The sequence below is a fragment of the Oncorhynchus gorbuscha genome, unplaced genomic scaffold (assembly GCF_021184085.1).
Source record: "Oncorhynchus gorbuscha isolate QuinsamMale2020 ecotype Even-year unplaced genomic scaffold, OgorEven_v1.0 Un_scaffold_70:::fragment_2:::debris, whole genome shotgun sequence".
Classification (NCBI taxonomy): domain Eukaryota; kingdom Metazoa; phylum Chordata; class Actinopteri; order Salmoniformes; family Salmonidae; genus Oncorhynchus; species Oncorhynchus gorbuscha.
In genome coordinates this window covers 77,553-105,150 of record NW_025745511.1, presented here as the reverse complement: position 1 = coordinate 105,150, position 27,598 = coordinate 77,553, and the positions used below count along the sequence as shown (strand labels likewise).

Below are 27,598 nucleotides of genomic sequence, written 5' to 3'. Positions count from 1 at the left end.
CCATCTCTGCTGCACTCCACCAATTAGGCCTTTATGGTAGAGTGGCCAGACAGAAGCCACTACTCAGTAAAAAGGCACATGACAGCCTGCTTGGAGTTTCCCAAAAGGCACCTAAAGACTCTCAGACCATGAGAAATAAGATTCTCTGGTCTTATGAAACCAAGATTGACCGTTTTGTCCTGAATGCCAAGCGTCATGTCTGGAGGAAACCTGGCACCATCCCTATGGTGAAGCATGGTGGTGACAGCATCAAGCTGTGGGATGTTTTTCAGCGACAGGGACTACAGACGAGTCAGGATCGAGGGAAAGTTGAACAGAGCAAAGTATAGAGAGATCCTTGATGAAATCCTGCTCCAGAGTGCTCAGGACCTCAGACTGGGATGAAGGTTCACCTTCCAACAGGACAACGATCCTAAGCACACAGCCAAGACAACGGAGGAGTGGCTTTGGGACAAGTCTGAGTGGCCCTGCCAGAACCCGATCGAACGTCGAAAAATAGCTGTGCAGTGACGCTCCCCATCCAACCTGACAGAGCTTGAGAGGATCCTGCAGAGAAGAATGGGAGAAACTCTCCAAATACAAGTGTGCCACAGCTTGCCCAAGACGACGAGGCTGTAATCGCTGCCAAAGGTGCTTCAACAAAGTACTACGTGAAGGGTCTTAATACATATATATTTTGTTATTTTTTATAAATTCGTTTTTGCTTTGTCATTATGAGGTATTGTGTGTAGATTGATGAGGGGAAAACGATTTAATCACGTTTAGAATAAGGCTGTAACATAACAAAATGTGGAAAAAAGTCAAGGGGTCCGAATACTTTCTGAAGGCACAGTATGTCTTAATTTCTCCAAAATAAGGACTCTCTGCTTTCATTTGACATGCTCATATGAACTTCAAGTTGGTACTCATGGGTCCTTTTACATGGACATGACCTTAAACTAGCAACGGTCATCGAAATTGCCAAAGGTATTCAAAACAATTATAATAAATACAACAGTTGGACAATGGATGAAGATACTCCAAACTTAATTTTTTTAAATAATCTATCAGAATATTTTATTGCACAGACAAATAATGAATCTAGTTTAGGGGGGTTTTGTGGGAATTATAGTATTAAGTTTATTGTGAAACATACATTTTCTTATTTTACATATTTTGTGTTAAAATAAAATGATGTGCCTCATTTGCATAAAAACACTGGGTGTATATGCATATATTCATGAATTAACATAAGGGGGTTTAACAGGGCTGCAACCTTCCAACCACTTGCTACCCCACCTGCACTCCCCTGCGCAGTCTACACTGCCTCATTTATTACGGTTGTCACGTTCTCTTGCATAATTCAACAAGTGTGTCAATAGCAGGATACTACTTTTTTTTTTAAATCACACGCTTGACTTTAGATTACTCCAATCTAAACTTACTTTACGTTGTTTGTGAGATCAGACATAATATTCACTATAATCTGAGTGTTCATTTTCTGAAGTTTTTCATTTCAGCGCATGTAATTTGTGAACATTTCAACTACTAAATTAGAACTTTTTTCAATTCCACAAAAAAAGAACACCCATCAAAAGTCGTTTTTTCTTCTCTTTCTTGTGATGCAAGTGTTGAGACGGTGCGTTATATCCCAGACTAAGCTTTAGCGTATTCCATTAAGACCATTTGACAGGTCATTACAAACATTTCCGCGGTCGTAACGTAAAACGGGAAAAATTGATAGTCACAAGCAAGAGGATGAAAGCGTGTCGCAGGAGTAAAATCAATCCAGCGAGATTGAAGTGACATGTGGATTTTTGCACCCCTCAAAACACAGGAAATAGATGGCTGAAATAGACAGATCCTGAGGTAGGCGAAGGCATGCGCGTTCCTAGTTAAACTTTAAATCACGTTTGAATGGTCTAGTTAACCGCTTGACCACAGGGGTTTGGCTGGTTACTCTCAGGTCCTCTAATATCTTTTTACATTTCAGTCATTTAGCAGATGCTCTTATCCAGAGCGACTTACTTAGGGAGTGCATTCATCTTAAGTTCTCTTACATGCTCTTTGATATTCAACCCCAGAACCCCCTTCCTGTGAGTCGCCTGCAAACACCAGGACTTCCTCGCTGACCCGTTGGACTCTAAAAGGCCTAATGTTGATGAAAACCTCTCTGTAGCTTGTGTTGTAAAAACTTCTCAGGTGACTGAAATGACATGTGGAAATCAGGATATGTGACAAGAAATGAGAACATGGGAATGGGGAACTGTTTGTGGACTGGATGTCCTCTTTTGAGTTAACCCTTACACATTTGGCAAAGTTGGTTGAAATAACATGATTACAACCAGTTTATAGGGTTGTAATGGCATCAACTCGTTTTGCTTACTGGGTATGACCTTGTTGAACTTAACCCTTCGGTTCGGTCACCTAAGCACAGTGGACATCCTCCTTAATGTTGAAGCCTTACTGATACGATACTTATGTAACATAAGAACTAAATGGAACATCTTTATGTGATACGTATGTGTATTATATTAGATCAATGCGTTTTAACTTTTCACTGAGATAGAACTGCCGCCTGTTTGTTAGTCATTGTGTCGTACTAACAGTAACAGAGGCGCATTGGTAATTATGTACACGGCTGTTCAATGTTTGGTCAGTTAAAATCTAAGAAATATCTTTGTTTGTAAATTCTACTATTGTTACTTACACAGCAAATGGGCAGAGCGAAGCCCGCCGTGTAGAGCACAATGGAGGTGACTGTACTCTGGTGGAAGGGGTAGCTGATGCTGTCATCGTTACAGAAAAAGCCCCTCTGATAGGGCTTGATTTTGCCCAAGTTAAAAGCTGCCAGGGGCAGTCCCCCTGTGGATGGAGAGAGGAGGTAAAGGTGTTAACGTTGTAATAAAAAAAATATTACATTTAAATGTAAATAGTGTTGAGGAATAAATACACAGTGAATAATGAATAATAAAAAAAAGTGGCTATATACAGGGAGCACCAGTACCGAGTCGATGTGCAGAGGTACGAGGTAATAATTGTCCTTTTTTCAGGACCCTGTCTTTCAAAGATAATTTGTTAAAATCCAAATAACTTCACAGATCTTCATTGTAAAGGGTTTAAACACTGTTTCCCATGCTTGTTCAATGAACCATAAACAATTAATGATCATGCACCTGTGGACCGGTCTAAGTTGACTGCCTTTAAACAGCTTGGAAAACTCCAGAAAATAATGCCATGGCGTTAGAAGATTCTGATAGGCTAATTGATGTCATTTGAGTCAATTAGAGGTGTGGATGTATTTCAAGGCCAACCTTCAAACTCAGTGCCTCTTTTTCTTTTGATTTTCCCATGATGTCAAGCCATCAGCCAAGACTTCAGAAAAATAATTGTAGACCTCCACAAGTCTGCTTCATCCTTGGGAGCAATTTCCAAATGCCTGAAGGTACCACGTTCATTTGTACAAACAATAGTACGTAGGTAAACACCATGGAACCACGCAGCCGTCATTCCGCTCAGGAAGGAGACACGTTCTGTCTCCTAGAGAGGAACATACTTTGTTGTCAAAAGTGCAAATCAATCCCAGAAAAGCAGCAAAAGGACCTTGTGAAGATGCTGGAGATAACTAGAGGTCTACCGATTATGATTTTTTCAACGCCGATACCGATTATTGGAGGACCAAAAAAGCCGATACCGATTAATCGGCAGATTTTTTCCCACATTTATTTGTAATAATGACAATTACAACAATACTGAATGAACACTTATTTTAACTTAATATATTACATCAATAAAATCAATTTAGCCTCAAATAAATAATGAAACATGTTCAATTTGGTTTAAATAATGCAAAAACAAAGTGTTGGAGAAGAAAGTAAAAGTGCAATATGTGCTATGTAAGAAAGCTAACGTTTCAGTTCCTTGCTCAGAACATGAGAACATATGAAAGCTGGTGGTTCCTTTTAACATGAGTCTTCAATATTCCCAGGTAAGAAGTTTTAGGTTGGAGTTATAGGACTATTTCTCTCTATACCATTTGTATTTCATTAACCATTGACTATTGGATGTTCTTATAGGCACTTTAGTATTGCCAGTGTAACAGTATAGCTTCCGTCCCCCTCCTCGCTCCTCCCTGGGCTCGAACCAGCAACACAACGACAACAGCCACCATCGAAGCAGCGTTACCCATGCAGAGCAAGGGGAACAACTACTAGAAGACTCAGAGCGAGTGACGTTTGAAACGCTATTAGCGCGCGCTAACTAGCTAGCCATTTCACTTCGGTTACACCAGCCTCATCTCGGGAGTTGATAGGCTTGAAGTCAGGTGGTCAGGGTAGCTCAGTTGGTAGAGCATGGCGCTTGTAACGCCAGGGTAGTGGGTTCGTTCCCCCGGACCACCCATACGTAGAATGTATGCACACATGACTAAGTCGCTTTGGATAAAAAAAGCGTCTGCTAAATGGCATATATTATATTATTATATTATTATATTATTATTATATTATTATTATAAATAGCGCAATGCTTGATGCACAACGAAGAGCTGCTGGTAAAACGCACGAAAGTGCTGTTTGAACGAATGTTTACGCGCATGCTTCTGCCTACCACCGCTCAGTCAAATACTTAGATACTTGTATGCTCAGTCAGATTATATGCAACGCAGGACAAGCTAGATAATATCTAGTAATATCATCAACCATGTGTAGTTAACTAGTGATTGTGATTGATTGTTTTTTACAATATAAGTTTAATGCTAGCTAGCAACTTACCTTGGCTTACTGCATTCGCGTAACAGGCAGGCTCCTTGTGGAGTGAAACGAGAGAGAGGCAGGTCGTTGTTGCGTTGGGCTAGTTAACTGTAAGGTTACATGATTGGATCCCCCGAGCTGACAATGTGTAAATCTGTCGTTCTGCCCCTGAACAAGGCAGTTAACCCACCGTTCCTAGGCCGTTATTGAAAAAAAAAATATATAAATCATTTAAAAAATAAAAATAAAAAAAAGGCACCCAAAAATACCGATTTACGATTGTTTTGAAAACAATCGGCCCTAATTAAATCAGCCATTCCGATTAAACGGTCGACCTCTAAAGGAAACAGGTACAAAATAATCTACATCCACAGTAAAAATAACTCCTATATTGACATAACCTGCAAGGAAGCCACTGCTCCAAAAACACCATTAAAAAAAAGCTAGACTACGGTTTGCAACTGCACATCGGGACAAAGATCGTACTTTTTAGAGAAATGTCCTCTGGTTTGATTAAACACAAATAGAACTGCTTGCAAGCCGAAGAACAACATCCCAATCGTGAAGCACGGGGGGGGGTGCTTTGCTGCAGGAGGCACTGGTGCACTTCACAAAATAGATGGCTTCATGAGCAAGGGATATTATGTGGATATATTGAAGCAACATCAAGACATCAGTCAGGAAGTTAAAGCTTGGTCACAGATGGGTCTTCCAAATGGACAATGCATACTTCCAAAGTTGTGGCAAAATGGCTTAAGGACAACAAAGTCAAAGATATTGGACTGGCCATCAAAGCGCTGACCTCAATCCTATAGAAAATTTGTGGGCAGAACTGAAAAAGCGTGTGCGAGCAAAGAGGCCTACAAACCTGACTCAGCTCTGTCAGGAGGAATGGGCCAAAATTCACCCAACTTATTGTGGGAAGTTTGTGGAAGGCTACCCAAAATGTTTGACCAAAGGTAAACAATTTCAAGGAAATGCTACCAAATACTAATCGAGTGTAGATAAACTTCTGACACACTGGGAATGTGATGAAAGAAATAAAAGCAGATTATTATTCTGACATTTCACATTCTTAAAATAAAGTGGTGATCCTAACTGACCTAAAACAGGGAATTTTTACTAGGATTAAATGTCAGGAATTGTGAAAAACAGAGTTTAAATGTATTTGGCAAAGGTGTATGTAAGACTTCAACTGTGTGTGTGTGTTGGGATGTCAGTGTAAAGGCATCAGCATGCTTTAGTTCAGCTGGCGCCTAGCCAAACTTGTGTGCTCCCATACTCCCTTAAAATACCTTCGCCTGAAAAAAGTAGCAATAGTACAGTTTGTCCATTTTTAAACACAGTAGCCAGTATAAAAATAATCCGGATTAATTGAACTCAAGAAAGCTGTCATTTAACGTTTAGCGTTTTTGTTGTTGTAGAGATCTTAGTTGCGCAATTTTGCATCTGACTAGGATGTTTGGTGCAGTATTTCTCAAGTGAAAGAATGTGCATGAGAATGAGTTGTCTCTTGTTGAATGACAACAGGCAATTCATTGAAGAATCTCTACTGTTGACCAATCGCCGAGGAGGGGGCGTAGACTTCGGCTACCGACTTCGGCTTGCCTCTAGAAAACAAATTGTGCCCGAACAGCCGGAAAAAAACAATGCCAAAAGAAAACAATAACAAATATAAGCCATTTTCCGAACTGTTTCAGCTGGGAAGCATGCGGACACCTTACGTATGTGTGTGGGTAGAGTCCAGCGTGTGCGTATTGAGTTAGTAAAAGAAAGGGTCAATAAAGTAGTCCGAGTAGCCATTTGATTAGCTATTTAGCAGCCTTGTTTAGCAGTCTTATGCCTTGGGGGTAGAAGCTGTTCAGGGTCCTGTTGGTTCCAAACTTGGTGCCCTGGTACCGCTTGCCGTGTGGTAGCAGAGAGAACAGTCTTTGGCTTAGGTGGGTGGAGTCAGTTTTTTGGGGGGCCTTGCTCTAGAAACTGCCTAGTATAGATGGCAGGGAGCCACCCTTCCCTTTCCTGTAGTCCACGATCATCTCTTTTGTCTTGCTGACATTGAGGGAGAGGTTGTTGTTCTGGCACCACACTGCCAGGTCTCTGACCTCCTCCATATAGGCTTTCTCATCGTTGTCGGTGATCAGTCCTACCACCATCATGTCGTCAGCAAACCTGATGGTTTTGGATTCGTGGGAGGCCACACAGTCGTGGGTAAACCGACTACAGGAGGGGCCTAAGCAAACACTCCTGTGGGGCCCCCGTGTTGATGGTCAGCATAGCGGATGTGTTGTTGCCTACCCTCACTAGGCGTGGCCTGTCATGAAGTCCATGATCCAGTTGCAGAGGGAGGTGTTCAGTCCCAGGGTCCTGAGCTTGGAGGGCACTATGGTGTTGAACACTGAGCTGTAGTCAATGAACAGCATTTTTACGTCGGTATGCCTTTTGTGGTAGGCTTGATGGTGGTAGGCTTGATTACCAACAACGACGAGACGGCCTACAGGGAGGAGGTGAGGGCCCTCGGAGTGTGGTGTCAGAAAAATAACCTCACACTCAACGTCAACAAAACTAAGGAGATGATTGTGGCATGTTCACCCCGCTATCATCCAGAAGGCGAGGTCAGTACAGGTGCATCAAAGCTGGGACCGAGAGACTGAAAAACAGCTTCTCTCAAGGCCATCAGACTGTTAAACAGCCACCACTAACATTGAGTGGCTGCTGCCAACACACTGACATTGACCCAACTCCAGCCACTTTAATAATGGGAATTGATGGGAAATGTAAATATATCACTAGCCACTTTAAACAATGCTACCTTATATAATGTTACTTACCCTACATTATTCATCTCATATGCATACGTATATACTGTACTCTATATCATCGACTGCATCCTTATGTAATACATGTATCACTAGCCACTTTAACTATGCCACTTTGTTTACTTTGTCTACATACTCATCTCATATGTATATACTGTACTCGATACCATCTACTGTATGCTGCCCTGTACCATCACTCATTCATATATCCTTATGTACATATTCTTTATCCCCTTACACTGTGTATAAGACAGTAGTTTTGGAATTGTTAGTTAGATTACTTGTTGGTTATTACTGTATTGTCGGAACTAGAAGCACAAGCATTTCGCTACACTCACATTAACATCTGCTAACCATGTGTATGTGACAAATAACATTTGATTTGATTTGTCCACGTGGGTGAGGGCAGTGTGGAGTGCAATAGAGATTTTTTTCATCTGTGGATCTGTTGTAGCGGGATTTGAATTAGAGTGCGTCCAGGGTGGCTGGGATGATGGTGTTGATGTAAGCCATGACCAACCTTTCAAAGTATTTCATGGCTATATTTGCGAGTGCTACGGGGCAATGGTAATTTCGGCAGGTTACCTTGGCGTTCTTGGGCACTACCTATGGTAGTCTGCTTGAAACAAGTTGGTATTACAGACCGGGTCAGGGACAGGTTGAAAATGTTAGTGAAAACACTTGCCAGCTGGTCAGTGCATGTTCCGAGTACACGTCCAACAGGGTTGGGGTCAATTCAGTTTACTACTCTGTCAATTAGGAAGTGAATTTATATTGTTTTGAAGAGTTTTTGACTTTAATTGAAAATGGAATTGACCCCAACCCTGCTACCTATAGCCTAGTAGCCAGCCACAACCAAACCTTCCGAGCTGCTCTCTCTTTCCTGTCTGGTAACTATATCTGGGTTTTTCATTTCTCATTGTCAGCTGTGCCACCCCGTTAAATTGAGTGGCAGTGACAGCTGAGAGCGCCTGTGGGTGTGTAAAACACAGCAGGCCACAACAACATCCCAGGACTCCCTTCCTTCCCTCCCTCTCTCTCTCTCTCTCATAATCTGATCCTGTCTTGGCCTCCTCTCTTCAAAGAGGACAAGGGAGGACTGTGGTCATGGTTAAGCTTCAGTGCAGAGATATCCATGCACCATTAATACTAGGCTAGGAATCTTCTATGTTTAGGTTACTTGGTTGTCTGTGAAAGTGCAGAGGTAAAAGCACCACACACAGGCTGCCATGATATGTACATGAAGGTTTCTTGCGATCGGCAGAGTAACTTAAAACCAACCATATGGGTTTAGTTACGTGAGCAAGCCTGACAAAACACACACATCCCTAGGATTTACCGATAGACCACAATTTCAAGAGACAGCTATGAAGTTATCCGTAGTCACAAATCTATGACATTGGTGATTGAGGGGCCATACTTGTGAAGATTAGAAACAGTTTGAATCGTTGAGTCTCTAAATCCTCATCTACCAAATAAAATCTTGGACATAGTGGCACGCGATGGAACAAGCCTTTTCAACCATCAGATAACCTGACATACTTAGCCCTATGCTATTGCTAACAACACCAGCTGGACGTCCATTTAACAAATTCTATAAATCAGCCATTTGCAAATACTGACGTAGTTGGACGAGGGTCCTTAACAGAGGTCCTACGGCACCATTTGCTAATCAAAGTGAATAAAAACACTCATTGTAGACACTATTTCACATTGTTTATGTGCACATCGGTTTACGTTTGGCTGGCTCTGCAGAGTCCACCTCTCCTCATTGTGAGATATCGATCAGCGCACAGCCCATGGGTCTCAGCCAATCAGCTGGTGCCTGCTTGCCCCACACTCTGAAATGACCATGCACCCTCTGATTGGCTAAGGACATCTAGCTGGTCCTGCACTGCATGTTATTACATGTTTGTTTATGTTCATACAGTCCTTTGTTCCATTTATCACTATCGATGTTGTGCTATTGCCGTCAATACTGTATTCCATTCATTTGCTCTGTTTATATTCATGTTATTACATGTAGAGTTACTCTTGTATTTATTGTGTCCATATACAGTACCAGTTAAACGTTTGGACACACCTACTCATTCCAGGGTGTTTCTTTTTACTATTTTCTACATTGTAGAATAATAGTGACGACATCAAAACTATGAAATAACACATGGAATCATGTAGTAACCACATATGGAATCATTTAGTCCCCTCCTTCGCCCAAGACTGCTTGGTCGCGCACGACTCCAACACTGTCATTAAGTATGCCGGAGACACGATCACCGACGACGATAAGACAACCTATAGGGAGGTCAGAGACCTGGCAATGGTTTATTTAACAACCTCTCAACATCAGCAAGACGAAGGAGCTGATCGTGCACTACAGGAAACGCAGGGCCGAGCCGCCCCTGTTCACGTCGATAGGGCTGTAGTGGAGCAGGTCGAACGCTTCAAGTTCCTCAGAGTCCACATCAACAACAGTCGTGAAGAGGGCATGAAAATGCCTCTTCCCCCTCAGGAGCAGTGGCGACCAGTCATTCAGAGCCCCACCTGTTTTGAGCCCCACATTTTTGCAAATTATATATATATTTTTGGGGAGCTTGCCTTTTTTGCATGTTATTAATACGCGTCACATATCAGTTTGCAAACAAAGTAAAAAACGATATATATATAGATATATATAGATATATATATATATATATCTATATATATATATATATATAGTGCCTTGAGAAAGTATTAGGCCCCCTTAAACTTTGCGACCTTTTGCCACATTTCAAGCTTCAAACAAAGATAAAAATAGTATTTTTTTGTGAAGAATCAACAACAAGCGGGGCACAATCATGAAGTGGAACGACTTTGATTGGATATTTCAAACTTTTTTAACAAATAAAAAACTGAAATTGGGCGTGCAAAATTAGTCAGCCCCTTTACTTTCAGTGCAGCAAACTCTCTCCAGAAGTTCAGTGAGGATCTCTGAATGATCCAATGTTGACCTAAATGACTAATGATGATAAATACAATCCACCTGTGTGTAATCAAGTCTCAGTGTAAATGCACCTGCACTGTGATAGTCTCAGAGGTCCGTTAAAAGCGCAGAGAGCATCATTAAGAACAAGGAACACACCAGGCAGGTCCGAGATACTGTTGTGAAGAAGTTTAAAGCAAGATTTGGATACAAAAAGATTTCCCAAGCTTTAAACATTCCAAGGAGCACTGTGCAAGCGATAATATTGCAATGGAAGGAGTATTAGACCACTGCAAATCTACCAAGACCTGGCCGTCCCTCTAAACCTTCAGCTCATACAAGGAGAAGACTGATCAGAGATGCAGCCAAGAGGCCCATGATCACTCTGGATGAACTGCAGAGATCTACAGCCTACAGCTGAGGTGGGAGACTGTCCAAAGGACAACAATCAGTTGTATATTGCACAAATCTGGCCTTTATGGAAGAGTGGCAAGAAGAAAGCCATTTCTTAAAGACATGCATAAAAAGTGTTGTTTAAAGTTTGCCACAAGCCACCTGGGAGACACACCAAACATGTGGAAGAAGGTGCTCTGGTCAGATGAAACCAAAATTGAACTTTTTGGCAACAATGCAAAAGGTTATGTTTGGCGTAAAAGCAACACAGCTCATCACCCTGACCACACCATCCCCACTGTCAAACATAGTGGTGGCAGCATCATGGTTTGGGCCTGCTTTTATTCAGCAGGGACAGGGAAGATGGTTAAAATTGATGGGAAGATGGATGGAGCCAAATTTATTTTTTATTTATTTATTTATTTCACCTTTATTTAACCAGGTAGGCAAGTTGAGAACAAGTTCTCATTTACAATTGCGACCTGGCCAAGATAAAGCAAAGCAGTTCGACAGATACAACGACACAGAGTTACACATGGAGTAAAAAACATACAGTCAATAATACAGTATAAACAAGTCTATATACAATGTGAGCAAATGAGGTACAGGACCATTCTGGAGGAAAACCTGATGGAGTCTGCAAAAGACCTGGGACTGGGACGGAGATTTGTCTTTCAACAAGACAATGATCCAAAACATAAAGCAAAATCTACAATGGAATGGTTCAAAAATAAACATATCCAGGTGTTAGAATGGCCAAGTCAAAGTCCAGACCTGAATCCAATCGAGAATCTGTGTATAGAACTGAAAACTGCTATTCACAAATGCTCTCCATCCAACCTCACTCGAGCTGTTTTGCAAGGAGGAATGGGAAAAAATGTCAGTCTCTCGATGTGCAAAACTGATAGAGACATACCCCAAGCGACTTACAGCTGTAATCGCAGCAAAAGGTGGCGCTACAAAGTATTAACTTAAGGGGGCTGAATAATTTTGCACGCCCAATTTAAGTTTTTGATTCGTTAAAAAAAGTTTGAAATATCCAATAAATGTCGTTCCACTTCATGATTGTGTCCCACTTGTTGATTCTTCACAAAAAAAATACAGTTTCATATCTTTATGTTTGAAGCCTGAAATGTGGCAAAAGGTCGCAAAGTTCAAGGGGGCCGAATACTTTCGCAAGGCACTGTATATATATATATCATTTTTATCATTGAGTTAATAAAGCCACATACTCAACAAAACAAAAAAAAGAGACCGTGTTTGTAAGGCAGCTCCAAAATGCAGGTGTTTCAGCCTAACTCAGTGCCTTCTGTGGTGGTGGGGCAAGGCAGCAGAAAATACAGTTTTGCATCATGATTGGCTCAGTGTTCTGTCACTCATGGGGACTTTACGTCACTGCCAAGTGTAAGAAGAAACATTGAAACTTCTATCCCTTCGGCTGCTGCCATATAAGTGCCCATCCAAGAAGGCTCAAGGTCATTGGCCACAGATAAAATGACATCAAATCATGTTTTATTTACGAGGAAAAAGGGGATACCTAGTCAGTTGTACAACTGAAAAAGTCTTCCACATTTAACCCAACCCCTCTGTATCAGAGAGAGGTGCGGGGGCTGCCTTAAATCAACATTCACTTCTTTGGCACCCGGGGAACAGTGGGTTAACTACCTTGCTTGGGCAGAACGACAGAATTTTACCTTGTCGGCCCGGGGATTCGATCCAGCAACCTCTCGTTTACTGTCCCAACGCTCACTAGGCTACCTGCTGCCCCACAGTAGCTTTGATTGTGAAAGTATTATGTTGACATGATCAGTCCAATCTTAGCTAGCAGTCATCATAAATCAAGTTGACAATCTACTGGCAAATCCTTTTCATATGAAGAGAAATTATAGATAAAAACACATCGGTGCTCATCGGCCATTGAACAAACATTACACCAGTTGGAAAGAGCAAATTCAACAACTGATTTGGAATGAATCAGTGACAGTGGCGGTGTGGTCCCAAATCTGGGATTAAGTTTTAAATGATAAACATTCCATATTGGCCATGCTGTCAATGAAGCATGATTTGTGCTACGCTCAAAACAACTTAACTCGGAGGACCGCCGCACCACCTTCCTGTTCAAGTGAGCCGAGCACAACAATGTGAGTCGAAAAATGTATTGTATGCTGATTCATATGCCAGGGAGATAGTATTACTTTCTTATCTACAGTATACATAAGTGTATGTTGTGTAGTAAGATGTTAGTAGCCCATGTGCCTCACCCTAATAATGTGGTTTATTTACTCCTCTTAATTTCACCTACTGTTCTGCTGTAGCCTATAACCTGTTCGAGAGAAACATAATAATCAAATATTGAAAGAGCTTTCATTGTCTGCTTATATGCCCCCTTTATTTCTCCTATACTTCTAACTTTGAGAGAGGATCAACACTTACTGAAATCTGTCCATTGGCTGGGGGGCAGTATTGAGTAGCTTGGATGAATAAGGTTCCCAAAGTAAACGGCTTGTTCCTCAGTCTCAGTTGCTAATATATGCATATTATTATTAGTATTGGACAGCAAACACTCTAACGTTTCTAAAACTGTTTGAATGATGTCTGTTAGTATAACAAAACTCATATGGCAGGCAAAAACCTGAGGAGAAATCAAAACAGGAAGTGAGAAATCTGAGGCTGGTATGTACTCAACACAGTTCCCATTGACATCCGCTTGAGATATTAATGATGTTGCACTTCCTAGGGCTTCCACTAGATGTCAACCGTCTATAGACATTTGAATGAGGCTTCTACTGTGTTGTGGGACTGAATGACAGCAGAATGAATCAGGTGTCTGGCAGTCAGCCATTCTGGTCATGCGCATTGCACATGATAGCGACTTGTGTTCCATGGCTCCCGGAAACACAAAGGAATACTCTGGTTGGAACTTTATTGAAGAGGAAAGTTAAAAACATCCTAATGATTGATTCTGTACTTAGTTTGAAATGTTTCTTCGACCTGTATTAAAACTTTTGAAGTTTTTGTCCGACTTAACGCTGACCACAACGAGCGTTTGGATATGTATACCAAACGCGCTAACAAAAGTAGCTAATTGGACATTGTAAGTCGCTCTGGATAAGAGCGTCTGCTAAATGACTTAAATGTAAATGTAAATGTAACTTGGTGTACAGGGAGAGCACTAAGAACAGCCCATGTTCTGAATTCTGTCGCTGTACATTTCAAAAGTGCTAAACAAATAGTTATATTGACTACGTCCGTCCTAGCTCGCTCGTTAATGTCTTCATCAAAATTAGGGATTGCCTCTTATCCGCTTGTCGTCCCCTTATGCCATAGTTTGTACATCTCAATTGTCATTAGAAATGTGTTTAAGCAAGTCAGCTATATAAGCTGTTTTTTTTAAAGGCAGTAAATGAGGCTGAATTAACTGTATCGCTGCCAGACAAGGCTCTGCTGAAAGCCAGGTGTAGCAGTGGTAAGATGTTGGGACTGCTGTTGGGACAACCTTATGTGGGCACTGTTTGTCACCGTTATAGTGCAATTAATGTATTGTTTAGAGGCTTCCCTGGCATGCATTCCACTTTATTTTTGCCCCACCAAGATTTCCATGCTAAAATCACCACTGCTCAGGATGCCGAAAATATTTGTCATGGGCTGTAAGATCCTCACTGTTCTACAGCTGCACCATTGAGAGCATCTTGACTGGCTGCATCACCGCTTAGTATGGCAACTGCTTGGCATCTGACCGTAGGCGCTACAGAGGGTAGTGCGTACGGCCCAGTACATCACTGTGGCCGAGCTCCCTGCCATCCGGGAACTCTATACCAGGTCCTGGATGACCAAGACTCCAGTCACCTAAGTCCACAGACTGTTCTCTCTGCTACCGCACAGCAAGCGGCAGCAGAGAGCACCGAATCTGGGACCAAAAGGCTCCTGAATAGCTTCTACCGCCAAGCCATAAGACGGCTGAACAGTTAATCAAATGTCTACCCCGACTATTTGCATTGATCCCCTTTTGATTTGCACGGACTCTCTTGCCCCGGTTCTATGCACACTCACTGGCCTCCAACCACACACAAATGCATATCGACTCCACACACAATCACACTCTTCACATACGCTGCTACTCTGTTTATTATCTATCCTGATTGCCTTGTTACTTTGACCCCTTATCTACATGTGCATATTACCTCAATTACCTCGTATCCCTGCACATTGACTCGGTACCAGTACTCCTTGTATATTATTTTATTACCATTTCCTTTGTGTGCTAATTTCTTACTTTTTAACTCTGCATTGTTGGGAAAAGGATCGTAAGTAAGCATTTCACAGTAAAGTCTACACCGGTTGTATTGGTGCGTGTGACAAATTAAATTCGATTTGGCTTGTTACAGTAAATGGAAAGCGGGTCGGTGGTGGTGCCATGGTAGCTGTCAGTAAGAGCAGGGAGAGGTGACATTAACTGGAAAGAGAGAGGGAGAGCGAGAGAGGGCGGCAGAGAGGGAGGGAGTAAGAGGGAAGGATTGTCCAGACTATCGTTTTCACAGTCTTGATTTGACCACCAGACAACAGAAAGAAAACAGCTGAACATAACAGTGTGTCAGTGGAAGGGAGGACAGTAAGCAGGTGACCCAACTGTGGTTTGTGACTACTATGAGTTCCCATTGTAGCCAATTCAATTGCTGTAATTTCGTTACAGATTTTTCTGTAATTCTGTTACAAAATTACGAGTTTTAATCACTTATTAATTCATAAACAAATGTGATATCAGTAAAACACCAACTAATTGGTAAGTCTACCTTTACTTACTTCTGTGAACTTTCATCCTCATGAGGGAGAGACATTTTTAAATATCTTTACAATATGTGGGTTTTTGGTAACAGAATTACAAGGCACAAGGCCTTCTTACATTTTACAGAAGGCAAATCATTTTTCTAAAACTAAGGATGGAAAATGGTAAAAACTGTGTATGCCTTAATTTCTCCCCCCCCCCAAATAAAATTGATTCTTAGCTTTAATTTGTCACGGTCCTATTAACTTCACATGTTGAGGTTCATGGGCCTCTTAGATAACGTTCAGCACACAGGGAAATTAAATTAGATCACTGCACTTTGGAATACATTATCCATGACTCATCCAGGACTTTCATAATTCAGAATGAGATTAAACCCCTACACAAATCTATTGAGATGAGTCATAATCTGAAAAGGAGATTATCAGAACCTTATATGTTATATTACTTAGGCCTAGTATCTCATAAACCAGGCATTGTTAGAAGTAACCTAAATTATAAAATGCAGGAGTGCAGAATTGACACAAATTGACCAGGTACTGATTTTAGAATTCATAAGTATATGATGAGACAGGTTGGGTTATCCATAAAGCTCTTAATTAAGAGAATCCCTAACACAATATGTTTCCAGGCAACAATGGATAAATCATCACAAATAAATGGCAATTCAATATTGCCTGAAATAGAAGACAGCTTTGAATAGATAATGGTGTGGATGCACGATAGAGGTGTTGGCTGGAACTCGATACAATCTAAACAACAGCAATGCTCACGCCATGGTTCTACAAATTGTCGGGAGTTACATTGCAACAATCATTTGATACCGCAACAGTTACATTTGTTACCAATGTCTATTACATTGCAACGCGAAACAAACTGATCAACATCAAGCAACTACTGTAAACCAGCAGCAGTAAATAAAACACTTGTTCGGCTATTTATGATTTATAATCAAGTTATTGAAGAAAGATGCACCGCACCCTCGCTTGACCAATAGGCAACACATATAACCACACCCTTGGTCTTCCACCTTGGCTTGAGACTCAATATTGGACACAAATTCAGACATTCGAACTTCAATAGCTCGCGAACGATTTGAGCTACCCATCTCAGGTTAGGCTCTTTATTACGGAAACAAGGTTTACATTGCCAGGTCTGACGTCCCCCAATTTGGACCGGAGATTCATAAATCACACCGCAATGTTTAGAAAGCCTGGCACACCTTCAATGTAACTCGTTAGGGACCGTCAACAAAGTGCATGATGACAATATTTACGTTTCAATAGCTCCTCAACCACGCAATCTCATTTCAATTGTATATTATTCCTTACATAGAAAGGCATATTGCATAGCCTTTAGTTCTCGCAAAAAGATTCCAACACACACAACCGTTCAAACGTTTGGGGTCACTCAGAAATGTCCATGTTTTTGGTAGAAAAGCACATTTTTTTGTCCATGAAAATAACAAAATGTATCAGAAATACAGTAGACATTGTTAAGGTTGTGAATGACTATTGTAGCTGGAAACTACAGATTTGAATGGAATAGCTACATAGGCGTACAGAAGCCCGTTATCAGCAACAACCCCAACCCCAAGGCACATTGTGTTAGCTAATCCAAGTTTATCATTTCAAAAGGCTAATTGATCATTAGAAAACACTTTAGCAATTATGTTAGCACAGCTGAAAACTGTTGTTCTGATAAAAGAAGCAATAAAACTGGCATTTTTTAGACTTCCGCATCCTTCCGCATCTGCAGTGGAAAGTGGCCGAGCTACAGCGACGTTTGTCAGACCATGAGACACCTCAAAAAATCGGACCGATATGACCCCACTGTGGAAAGGGAGACTCTCGACCCCTACAGGTGTAAAGGGACTCATCTGAAGGTAACCCATACAAATTAATGGAAGTATGGAGGTAGTTTTGTGCCAACAAAAATAAAAGGGTTAAATATGTGTCCAAAAAAACAGAAATATTTCCTGAGCTTTCTTACACTTCAAAACCTTAAGATGTATTTTTTGTTCACAACGTTGACGTCAGCAAACCACACGCCCACGAGGTCATACACACTGTCTGCCATCTGCAGGTACAGTTGAAACCGGGATTCATCTGTGAAGAGCACACTTCTCCAGCATGTCAGTCGCCATCGAAGGTGAGCAATTTCCCACTAAGTCGGTTACGACGCCAAAATGCAGTCAGGTCAAGACCCTGGTGAGGACAAATAAGCAAGCAGATGAGCTTCCCTGAGATGTTATCTGACAGTTTGTTCAGAAATTCTTCAGTTGTGCAAACCCACAGTTTTATCAGCTCTCCGGGTGACTGATCTCAGATGATTCCGCAGGTGAAGAAGCCAGATGTGGATGTCCTGGACTGGCGTCGTTACACATGGTCTGCGGTTGTGAGGCCGGTTGGACGAACAGCGAAATTCTCTAAAACGATGAAGGCAGCTTATGGCAGAGAAATAAACATAAAATTCTCTGGCAACAGCTCTGATGGACATTCCTGCAGTCAGCATACCAAATGCACACTCCCTAAAAACTTGAGACATGTGTGGTAGTGTTTGACAAAACTGCACATTTTAGAGTGGCCTTTTATTGTCCCCCAGTACAAGGTGCACCTGTGTACTGATAAAGCTTTTTAATTAGCTTCTTGATATTCCACACCTGTCAGGTGGATGGATTATCTTGGCCAATGAGAAATGCTCACTAACAGGGATGTAAACTAATTTCTGCACTAAATTTGAGAGAAAAAATATGTTTGTGCACATTTAACATTTCTGTGATGTTTCATTTCAGCTCATGAAACAAGGGACCAACACTTTACATGTTGTGTTTATATTTTTGTTTGCTCATTTAATAGCTAGTTAGCAATCTAGCTAAGTGGTTAGTTACTTCCAAAATCAAGCTTAGCTTGGCAACAGCAAGGCTCTTGATCAGTATCCCCTCATGGATCAAGAGCCTTGCTGTCTAATATTTGTTTTGTGCATGCATCAAACTATGAGTAGCATTTTTTAGTTACTTGTATAACTTTGAACTGGGGAGTCTGTCCTGCAAATACTTTAAGTCAGACTGTATAAAATGCTTGCAATGTGCTCGTTAGAATTTAGTTAGCATTCTCTATGGGATTTTAAATGTACATGTTAGGAATGTTAACTTTTGGATAACAGAAGATCTGTGAGGTTTGAAAATAGTGCCCCTTGTGTTCAGTGCCAGTACTACCAAATATCCTGGTATGGCACAAGGTAGGCATGACAATCTGGATACTGCCCAAGGCCAAACCCAATTCAACGTGTTTCTATGGGCTATAGTAATAAAGGCAATTCTATATTTTATCAAAATATTATTTCATTTTTTTAAAAGTATACTTAAACAGGTCCTAAAATTCTAAATCAGATAGCCTAATGATCCAAGGTATGATTATCATAAAACAATTCCATATGTTAGCTTAGTAGAACCGCCCTACCCCACGGCTTAGACTTTGAGGTTAACATCTCTACAGACCTGTGTATGAAACTTCTCTCTGCACTAGCCATGAACATGTATAGCCAACTACAACAGCATAATAATTCAATATTGGCATTTACATGTAAAATTAGTTGAAATGACATTGCTAAGTCACGTGGGTAAACAGCTATTGAAATTCTAAACTTTCAATATTTATATAAAATTGTATATGTGCTTTTTTTTTACCAAAGGGTGTGCAATGTGGCCCCCTCTCCATTGAGCAATACAAAATTGGTTTGATGTGCCTTGGTCATGTGATCAAGGAGCTATTGAATTGTGAGAATTGTTTTAATTAAATTATTTCTTTATAGAATAATTTTATGACAAAGCCAACGGATGTGCAACACAACTCTTTGTAATGAATAATGGACAACTGAAAATATGTTGCTAAGTCATGTGGTTGAAGAGCTATTGACATTTCAATATTGTGATCATGTACTTTGTCGACGGTCCCGAACTGGTTGCATTGACGGTGAGCCACACTGCCTACACCGTTACCATATGATTATTAAAAAATAAGACCTGTGCAATGTTGTAAAACTTTTGCCTTCGTAAACAGCTTAACCTGAGGTATGTACCTCAAGTCGTTAACGAGCTATTGAATTTGAAGGTCCGAATGTCTGGCTAATATCGAATCTCAAACCCACGGTCTCCCAACGCCATAGCCCATGCATGCACGTGACAGCGATTGTCAAAAACATCATTACGGAAACAAGGTTAACTCATTACAATGTAACAACATAATACGCAAGTCAAGCCAACCAGATACATACCGATAATTAAACAGGCTATGTCAAGCAGAATAAAAAGAATCCCTCTCGCCTCGAACATGATTGCGGCTTCTTCTCCTCAGCTCGTGGACACAGATGAGAAAAAACACTCGCACGAGTCAATTGCTCCTCGGACGTGTCGTTGTCGTATCCTTGAAAGCGCAGAAGCCAAGCCTATCAGTAAACCGCAGATCTCATTAGACTAAAACTACACTTCTACCTAAAAAAATATTATTAAAAACCGTCAATCGAGTAGCCTACCATTGGAGGGCTACCATAATGGCGACAGATAGCCCAGTCGCCGTAACGTGACACGGAATGCAAAACTGATCTTCCCCTTGGAATTACCGAATTATAGCGCGCATCGAAATTCTAATCAAAGCTAAATTAGACGGTCTCTGCCGTCTCATTCAAAATCGCTTGACCGCCAGGCGTAAACTATTCGTTGGAGTTCTGTACAGGACTGCACACCAAGCCATGGGCACAGTGGGGTTTCATGATAGCAGCTGACGAGGATCAACAGAAGAGCCTATCGCCTGCTTGCCAGCACAATATGAGAACACCGGTCACGTCCCCTTTCGGTACTTACTCTAATAATCTGTCCCATTGCTGCGTTACTTTTCTCAGTTACTGTGGCAATGTTATTATGGTCCTTTAATAACTAATTGAGGAAAAGGCACACAGATATCTGGAAGAAAATACTACACAGGCTGTTTAATAGAGCCAGCTAACTAAAATTGTAGTACTCATGGCTGAGTACCAGGGCTCTGTTCTAGGCCCTCTCCTATTCTCGCTATACACCAAGTCACTTGGCTCTGTCATAACCTCACATGGTCTCTCCTATCATTGCTATGCAGACGACACACAATTAATCTTCTCCTTTCCCCCTTCTGATGACCAGGTGGCGAATCGCATCTCTGCATGTCTGGCAGACATATCAGTGTGGATGACGGATCACCACCTCAAGCTGAACTTCGGCAAGACGGAGCTGCTCTTCCTCCCGGGGAAGGACTGCCCGTTCCATGATCTCGCCATCACGGTTGACAACTCCATTGTGTCCTCCTCCCAGAGCGCTAAGAACCTTGGCGTGATCCTGGACAACACCCTGTCGTTCTCAACTAACATCAAGGCGGTGGCCCGTTCCTGTAGGTTCATGCTCTACAACATCCGCAGAGTACGACCCTGCCTCACACAGGAAGCGGCGCAGGTCCTAATCCAGGCACTTGTCATCTCCCGTCTGGATTACTGCAACTCGCTGTTGGCTGGGCTCCCTGCCTGTGCCATTAAACCCCTACAACTCATCCAGAACGCCGCAGCCCGTCTAGTGTTCAACCTTCCCAAGTTCTCTCACGTCACCCCGCTCCTCCGCTCTCTCCACTGGCTTCCAGTTGTAGCTCGCATCCGCTACAAGACCATGGTGCTTGCCTACGGAGCTGTGAGGGGAACGGCACCTCAGTACCTCCAGGCTCTGATCAGGCCCTACACCCAAATAAGGGCACTGCGTTCATCCACCTCTGGCCTGCTCGCCTCCCTACCACTGAGGAAGTACAGTTCCCGCTCAGCCCAGTCAAAACTGTTCACTGCTCTGGCTCCCCAATGGTGGAACAAACTCCCTCACGACGCCAGGACAGCGGAGTCAATCACCACCTTCCGGAGACACCTGAAACCCCACCTCTTTAAGGAATACCTAGGATAGGATAAAGTAATCCTTCTCACCCCCCCCTTAAAATATTTAGATGCACTATTGTAAAGTGGTTGTTCCACTGAATGTCATAATGTCATGTTGTAAGTCGCTCTGGATAAGAGCGTCTGCTAAATGACTTAAATGTAAATGTAAATGTACCAACCAGGCACGCAGGGCATGTGCCCTGACCTCCAGAGGGCCCCCACTGATGTTGTTAGTCATTCTCACTCGATACCATTATTAGGGTACTAGGGGGTAACCCCCCCCCCATGTTATTCACATTAAAACCACAAGTTGTCACCAAATTATTTTCCCAACAATTTCCCTGGCTGCAGCTGCTCTTGCTCAACCAAAAATGACCGCTGTGTCATGACAACTTTTGGAGGTATTTCAACAAAACGATTTTGTGGTAAATTGATGTAACTATTGTAAACGTTGAAAAAGTTGTAGCTATATTCCAATGAAGTTAGATGTATATATGTATATATTAATATACAAGTAGGAAAGCCTTAAGATAAATAATCCACTTGTTTAGAGAGAAAAATATAGATCATTTTTGAGTAAAGTAACGTTAGTAATATGTTGGATGGGTGTGTTGGGGAAATTCGCCCCCAACACTAGGGGGAATCTGGCCTAGTTACCTCCTTATGGTTATGAATGTTTCTACCTGTCATTTAGACATTTAGTTAGTGCTAGTTTATGCTAACCTGTTACCTAGCAACCTCACTAGCAGTAAACGCTAGTTAGCATAATCTGCTAGCAGTGCTACCTAGCAACTTTACTACAAGATCATCTGAGGTAAAATACATTAAAAAAATATAATATAACTTAATTGCAGTTTAAAATGTTTCCACTAGTGACTGATAGCTTTACTGATAGCTGATCTTACCTTATAGCCTTTTAGCTATTTTACACAGCATTTTATATCATATAGCTAGATATCTAGCTACGTTTTTAAGAGAGAGCTTTTAAATTGGCACCTCCCCCCTATGGGCTAATAATACTTTGAGTCAGGTGATTTGAGAGAAACTGACTTGTCTTGAGGTACACAGTCCTGTGTGTGGTAGTTAGGGTTAGGGGCCATCTGTTAGATTTGTGGTCGGGGCTTAGGTTAAGGGTCAGTTCCTTACAGTTACTAATATAATTTCATGTTTTTATTTTCAGAAGAGAACATACAGGAAGAAGACAGACCATGGAAGCTGTGTCTCGGGGGTGATACAGCATCCCCTGAAGGCAATAGACCTTAAAGGGGCGTGCCAGGGTGTTCAACATTCCACCAAGAACCCTATGGCACCACAGAGGAAAGGAGGTGAAAAACCCAGGCTTCAGCCAAATGGGTGGGGCGTCAGTCTTCTCTTTCGTGTCTGAAAGTGACCTCGTCAATCGCATCATGGGACGTGAGAAGACTCGCCTTTGATCTGACAGAGAGGATGGGAATCAAGCACAGGTTCATCATAGGAAAGGGGTATGCATGGGTGGATTGGTTCAGTTGCTTAATGAAGCGCAACCCTCAACTGTCAGTTTGAGTATCGCAAGCAACCAGTCTTGCGAAGGCCGTGGGCTTTAATAAGCTTAAGGTTGACCAGTTTTTTTATGGCCTACAAGGACGTTTTAAACAGCATCAGGGACATCGGGAAAACAAAGATTTGGAACATGGACAAAAGTCCAGAAACTGTTGCCTGTGGTGGCCACCGAGGGAACAAAACGTGTTGCATGGTTGACCAGCGCAGAGTGGCTTCACAGTCACAGTAATTTGTGCTATCAGTGTAGCGAGGCAGTACGTACTGCCCCTCTTCATCTTCCCTCGGAAGAGGATGAACGAACAGCTGCTGGTTGAAGCACCTGCACGGTCCGTTGGAAGGGTGAGTGACTCAGGCTGAGTCGACAGTACCATCTTTGTCGACTGGCTCCACAACTTCATCCACAGTGTTGGTTGCACCCCTGAGGAATCCCACATCCTCATCCTCGATGGGCACCACTCCCATAAGACCCTGGAGGCTGTTCTGAAAGCAAGAGGCCAGGGTCTGATTCTCATCACTCTGCCACCCCACTGCAGCCACAAAATGCAGCTGTTAGACCGTACCGTTTTCAAGGGTCTGATGGCCTTTTACAACAGGGCAGAAGATCAGTGGATGACGATGCATCCTGGGAAAAGGATATGTATATACCAAATGGCTAGACTCTTCACAAAGATCTATAACAATGTGGCCAGTGTGGAGAGAGAGTGGAGGCCTTCTGGGCCAGTGGGCTGTGGCCTTTGGAGAAGGACATCTTCACAGAGGCAGACTTCATGGTCACTGAGGTTATAGAGGAGCCTGAGCCCATTGCCAGTAAGATAAAGTTATCTAAATTAACGAAAAGTAGCAGAAGAAGCATCTACTTGGTAGAAAGTGTTTATTGTACTTACACCAATGTATTGTTATGGTCGTTTATTTTCAATGCAAGGAATCCATTCAACCACAGTGCTCTACCGCTGCCACCGATGCAGCTACCAGCTCTACCACCGCCACCTCTACAGCCACCATCACTAGCTCTACCTACACCGCCACCAGCTCTAACGCCAAAACCTCTACCTCCACCACATCTACTTCCACCACAACCTCCACCGTGCAGCCTACCCTTGCTCCAAATGTTGGTAATATATATTTGTTAGGGAATATATATTTGCATATAGTGATTAGCAGTGTTTATTGTACCAATACTCATGTGTTCCTGTTGTTTCTGCTTAAACCAACAACCAACAACTGCAGCAATTCTATTGGAGTTGTGGCCGAGGCTCCAGGAGGCGAGGCAGATGAAGAGGAAGGCAGAGTCTGCAGCTGTACTGACAGCCTCACCTTTACAAAAGGTTGCTGGAGGAAAATGCTCGACAGAAACATCAACACGAAGAAAAGAGAGAGAGTAAGAAAACAAATCAGGTTCTTCAAAGACGGTTGGTGCAACACAACAAGCCACATCAGCCACCAAAGAAGGGGGTGCGGAGGTGTGAGGTGCTGGTCTTTTCTGTGAGGTGCTGGTTTCAGTCACAGGTGGGGACTGGATTAGGTGTGAGAACTGCAGGAGGTGGGCTCATGGGTTGTGCAATAGCAGAGCAAAAGAGATGCAACATCATTGGTTGGTTAACTTATGGTTAACTTATGATGTATTGTTATTAAATGTTATATTCCAATGTTATTTCATGTTATTAGTTATATTCCATTCCAATATTATATTCCAATTCATATATTTATTTTTAATGAATTTTTAAAAAGCGATTGAAAACCTTTTGCTCCTGAATGTCAATTTAAAGACTGCAGGGATTTAAAATCTTGCATTATTCCAATACTATTTAGTGAAATTGTACATAATGCATTGTAAGGAAAAGAAGCAACATTGAATGAACAAAGAAAATTAATGTGCAGGTGAGTTAAAGAGGGACTTTACATCAAATCTACTCATAGTGCAGATATTAATAGTGACATGTGCAACACAATTTACACCAACATTTGTTTTAAATCATTAAAATAAGGCAGCTAGATTTAGCTTTTAAGTATTACTTACTAAATCATTTCTAAATAAAACTGATTAAATGGATTTTAACACAGTTGTGTGAAACTCTATGCCATAATCTTCTACTCGGGGGGCAGTTACCCCGGTACTTAAAAAACCCCTATCTAAAAACAACATTTCATGAAATGACTTAAAAAGTGTTTATTTAACTTTATATTTTATTTGCCTTAACATGACCTTCATAGGTTAAATGCACATACCAATTTTTTTTTTGTGTCAGCAATTCAACATTGTTCTTAGGGGGTGCTAGTTACCCCCTAGTACCCTAACATGGCATGGATCATTCCACCAATTCTGGGCTTTTTGAGAAGTGTAAATTCGCCTCATTTTAACATTCGGCCATAAAAAGAGCACATGATCAACTTGACTATCATAAGTGCCTATTAAGTACCAAATAAAGTAAGTGGGTTGAATGTAACAGGATTGACAATTTCTTTTTAAATCAACCATACATCTCCTTGTGACAGGGTGAATCGAAGCATGTTGTGTGCTAAAGGGAGTGGCAAGCTTCACCCCAAAAAATGAAATTATGAAAACATTTCTAGTCTGTCTATCTGCATATACGCAGACTCAGCATCATTCAAATAACGGCGTTTGATACACCTGGTATTGGATATGACTGAAAATAAATGTGCTAAATGAGGGACAAATGTAAATTAATCACTAATAATCTCATTAAATACAGTGCATTAGGAAAGTATTCAGACCCCTTCACTTTTTTTCCACATTTTGTTACGCTACAGCCTCATTCTAAAATGGATGAAAATATTTTTCCCTCATCAATCTACACACAATACCCCAAAAGGACAAAGTGAAAACAGGTTTTTAGAATAAAAAAAAATGTATTAAAAATTGAATATAGAAATACATTATTTACATAAGTATTCAGGCCCTTTGCTATGAGACTTGAAATTGAGCTCAGGTGCATCCCGTTTCCATTGATCATCCTTGAGATGTTTTTACAACTTGATTGGAGTCCACCAGTGGTAAATTCAATTGATTGGACATGATTTGGAAAAGGCACATGCCTGCCTATTTAAGGTCCCACAATTGACAGTACAAACGGTGGTTCCTCCTTTAAAAGTTGTGTCATACTGCAGCACACCTTGCATGCTGCCACAGCATTCTGTGGCACGTCATTTAATTGTCAGACATTTTTTTCTGTTACTTCAAGTTATTGCTAGTTTGACCACCAGAGTGCTTCTTTGAGAAGCATTTGATAGTATTCTGTATTGACATTACCAGAGAATTTAAAACCTTTTTTGTAGTAACATAGTATATGGGATTGATTTTAAGAAATTTGGTTTAATTAATTTGATTAATATTATGGTGTTTCTATTCAGAGAAAAACAAAACCCTCAGGGTTTCTGTTAGGAAGGCATGGAAAATATGGCACTGTACAACGCGACGGTCGGGGAATAGGCTACAGGATTGGAGGTTTCTAAAATGTTTGCCTTCATTACACAACCTTGTTCCAATATTTCTGTAAATCAGTGATATTTATTCCCATAGTAATTCGTTATGGATCCATAACTAAATCAACATCTGCATTTTGAAAGAGTATTTTTTCATCATTATTTTATTAATGAAATGTGTATTTGTTTATTAGGCTACTGTGCAGTCTACAATACATACTGTAGTAAACATGGGGAGGTGCCTAATTCCTTACATAAGGGAGAGCAGGCCATGTCTGTACTACAGAATGCAGGGCACACGGGAGGCCGGTGTTATTTCATAGTTGTGATGTCTTCACTATTATTCAACAATGTAGTAAATAGTTTTAAAGAAAACTGAAATGAGTAGGTGTGTCCAAACTTTGAATGGTACTTGCTTAATTCATTTGATTCATATTATGTTTTTTCTATTCCAAGAAAAACAAAAAACCCTCTTGGTTTCCCTCAGGATGGAATGGAAAATATGGCACCGTACAACGTGACAGGCGGTACATTACTGGGCTATATAGCTAAAGACTCCCCGCAGGGCACGAGGAAGGAGTAGGCTGTCCTTGTAATTAAGAATTTGTTCTTAATTGACTTGCATAGTTAAATAAAGGTTACACTAAGAGCATAACATTTCTGCACCCTAATTTTCTAATTATTGTCTAACCAATACCCAAACAGAGATGAAGTGAAAATAAAAATCTCATTGATTTATCAAGACCAGTCTTGCCTCATAGCAGCGCGAAACCATGCTAAAATAGTTGTAGGCTTTTCTCTCTAATTACAGTCAGAAGAGAGTTGAAGAAACTTGCGTGGACTTATGGAAAGGCTCTGTGAAAAATGTTATATATATTATTTATTTTTTAAATGATCAGAACATTAACCATGTGTGCTCGCTTGTTTTGTACTGTTCTGTAGTATCGACGCAATCATTTTTCTGTGAGAATATCTGAGAATATCTAAGGGGCTTTTA

At 41.3% G+C, this 27,598-nt stretch overlaps 1 protein-coding gene and 1 long non-coding RNA gene across 5 annotated transcripts in view; one reads left to right on the top strand and one right to left on the bottom strand.

The window, feature by feature from the left end:
• Nucleotides 1-20,476, bottom strand: part of LOC124019132 (phospholipid phosphatase 1-like) — a 36,609-nt gene extending 16,133 nt beyond the window's left edge. Inside the window, exons 1-2 of one of the 2 annotated variants that reach the window (XM_046334510.1) lie at nt 19,957-20,476; nt 2,690-2,844 (exon numbers count right to left, since the gene is read on the bottom strand). In XM_046334510.1, coding sequence (XP_046190466.1) covers nt 2,690-2,844; nt 19,957-20,014 — 213 coding nt within the window. In that variant the 5' untranslated portion in view covers nt 20,015-20,476. The remainder of the gene's footprint in view (nt 1-2,689; nt 2,845-19,956) is intronic. The other variant, XM_046334511.1, reaches the window with a different exon arrangement.
• Nucleotides 17,307-25,981, top strand: LOC124019133. Of its 3 annotated transcripts, none has more exons than XR_006835742.1 (3): nt 17,307-17,566; nt 22,802-24,268; nt 24,388-25,981. It is a non-coding gene; the product is annotated as an uncharacterized LOC124019133 (long non-coding RNA). The 3 variants fall into 3 exon arrangements; XR_006835740.1 differs by lacking the exon at nt 17,307-17,566 and adding an exon at nt 17,909-19,655; XR_006835741.1 differs by lacking the exon at nt 17,307-17,566 and adding an exon at nt 17,909-20,534.
• The last annotated feature ends 1,617 nt before the right edge of the window (nt 25,982-27,598 follow it).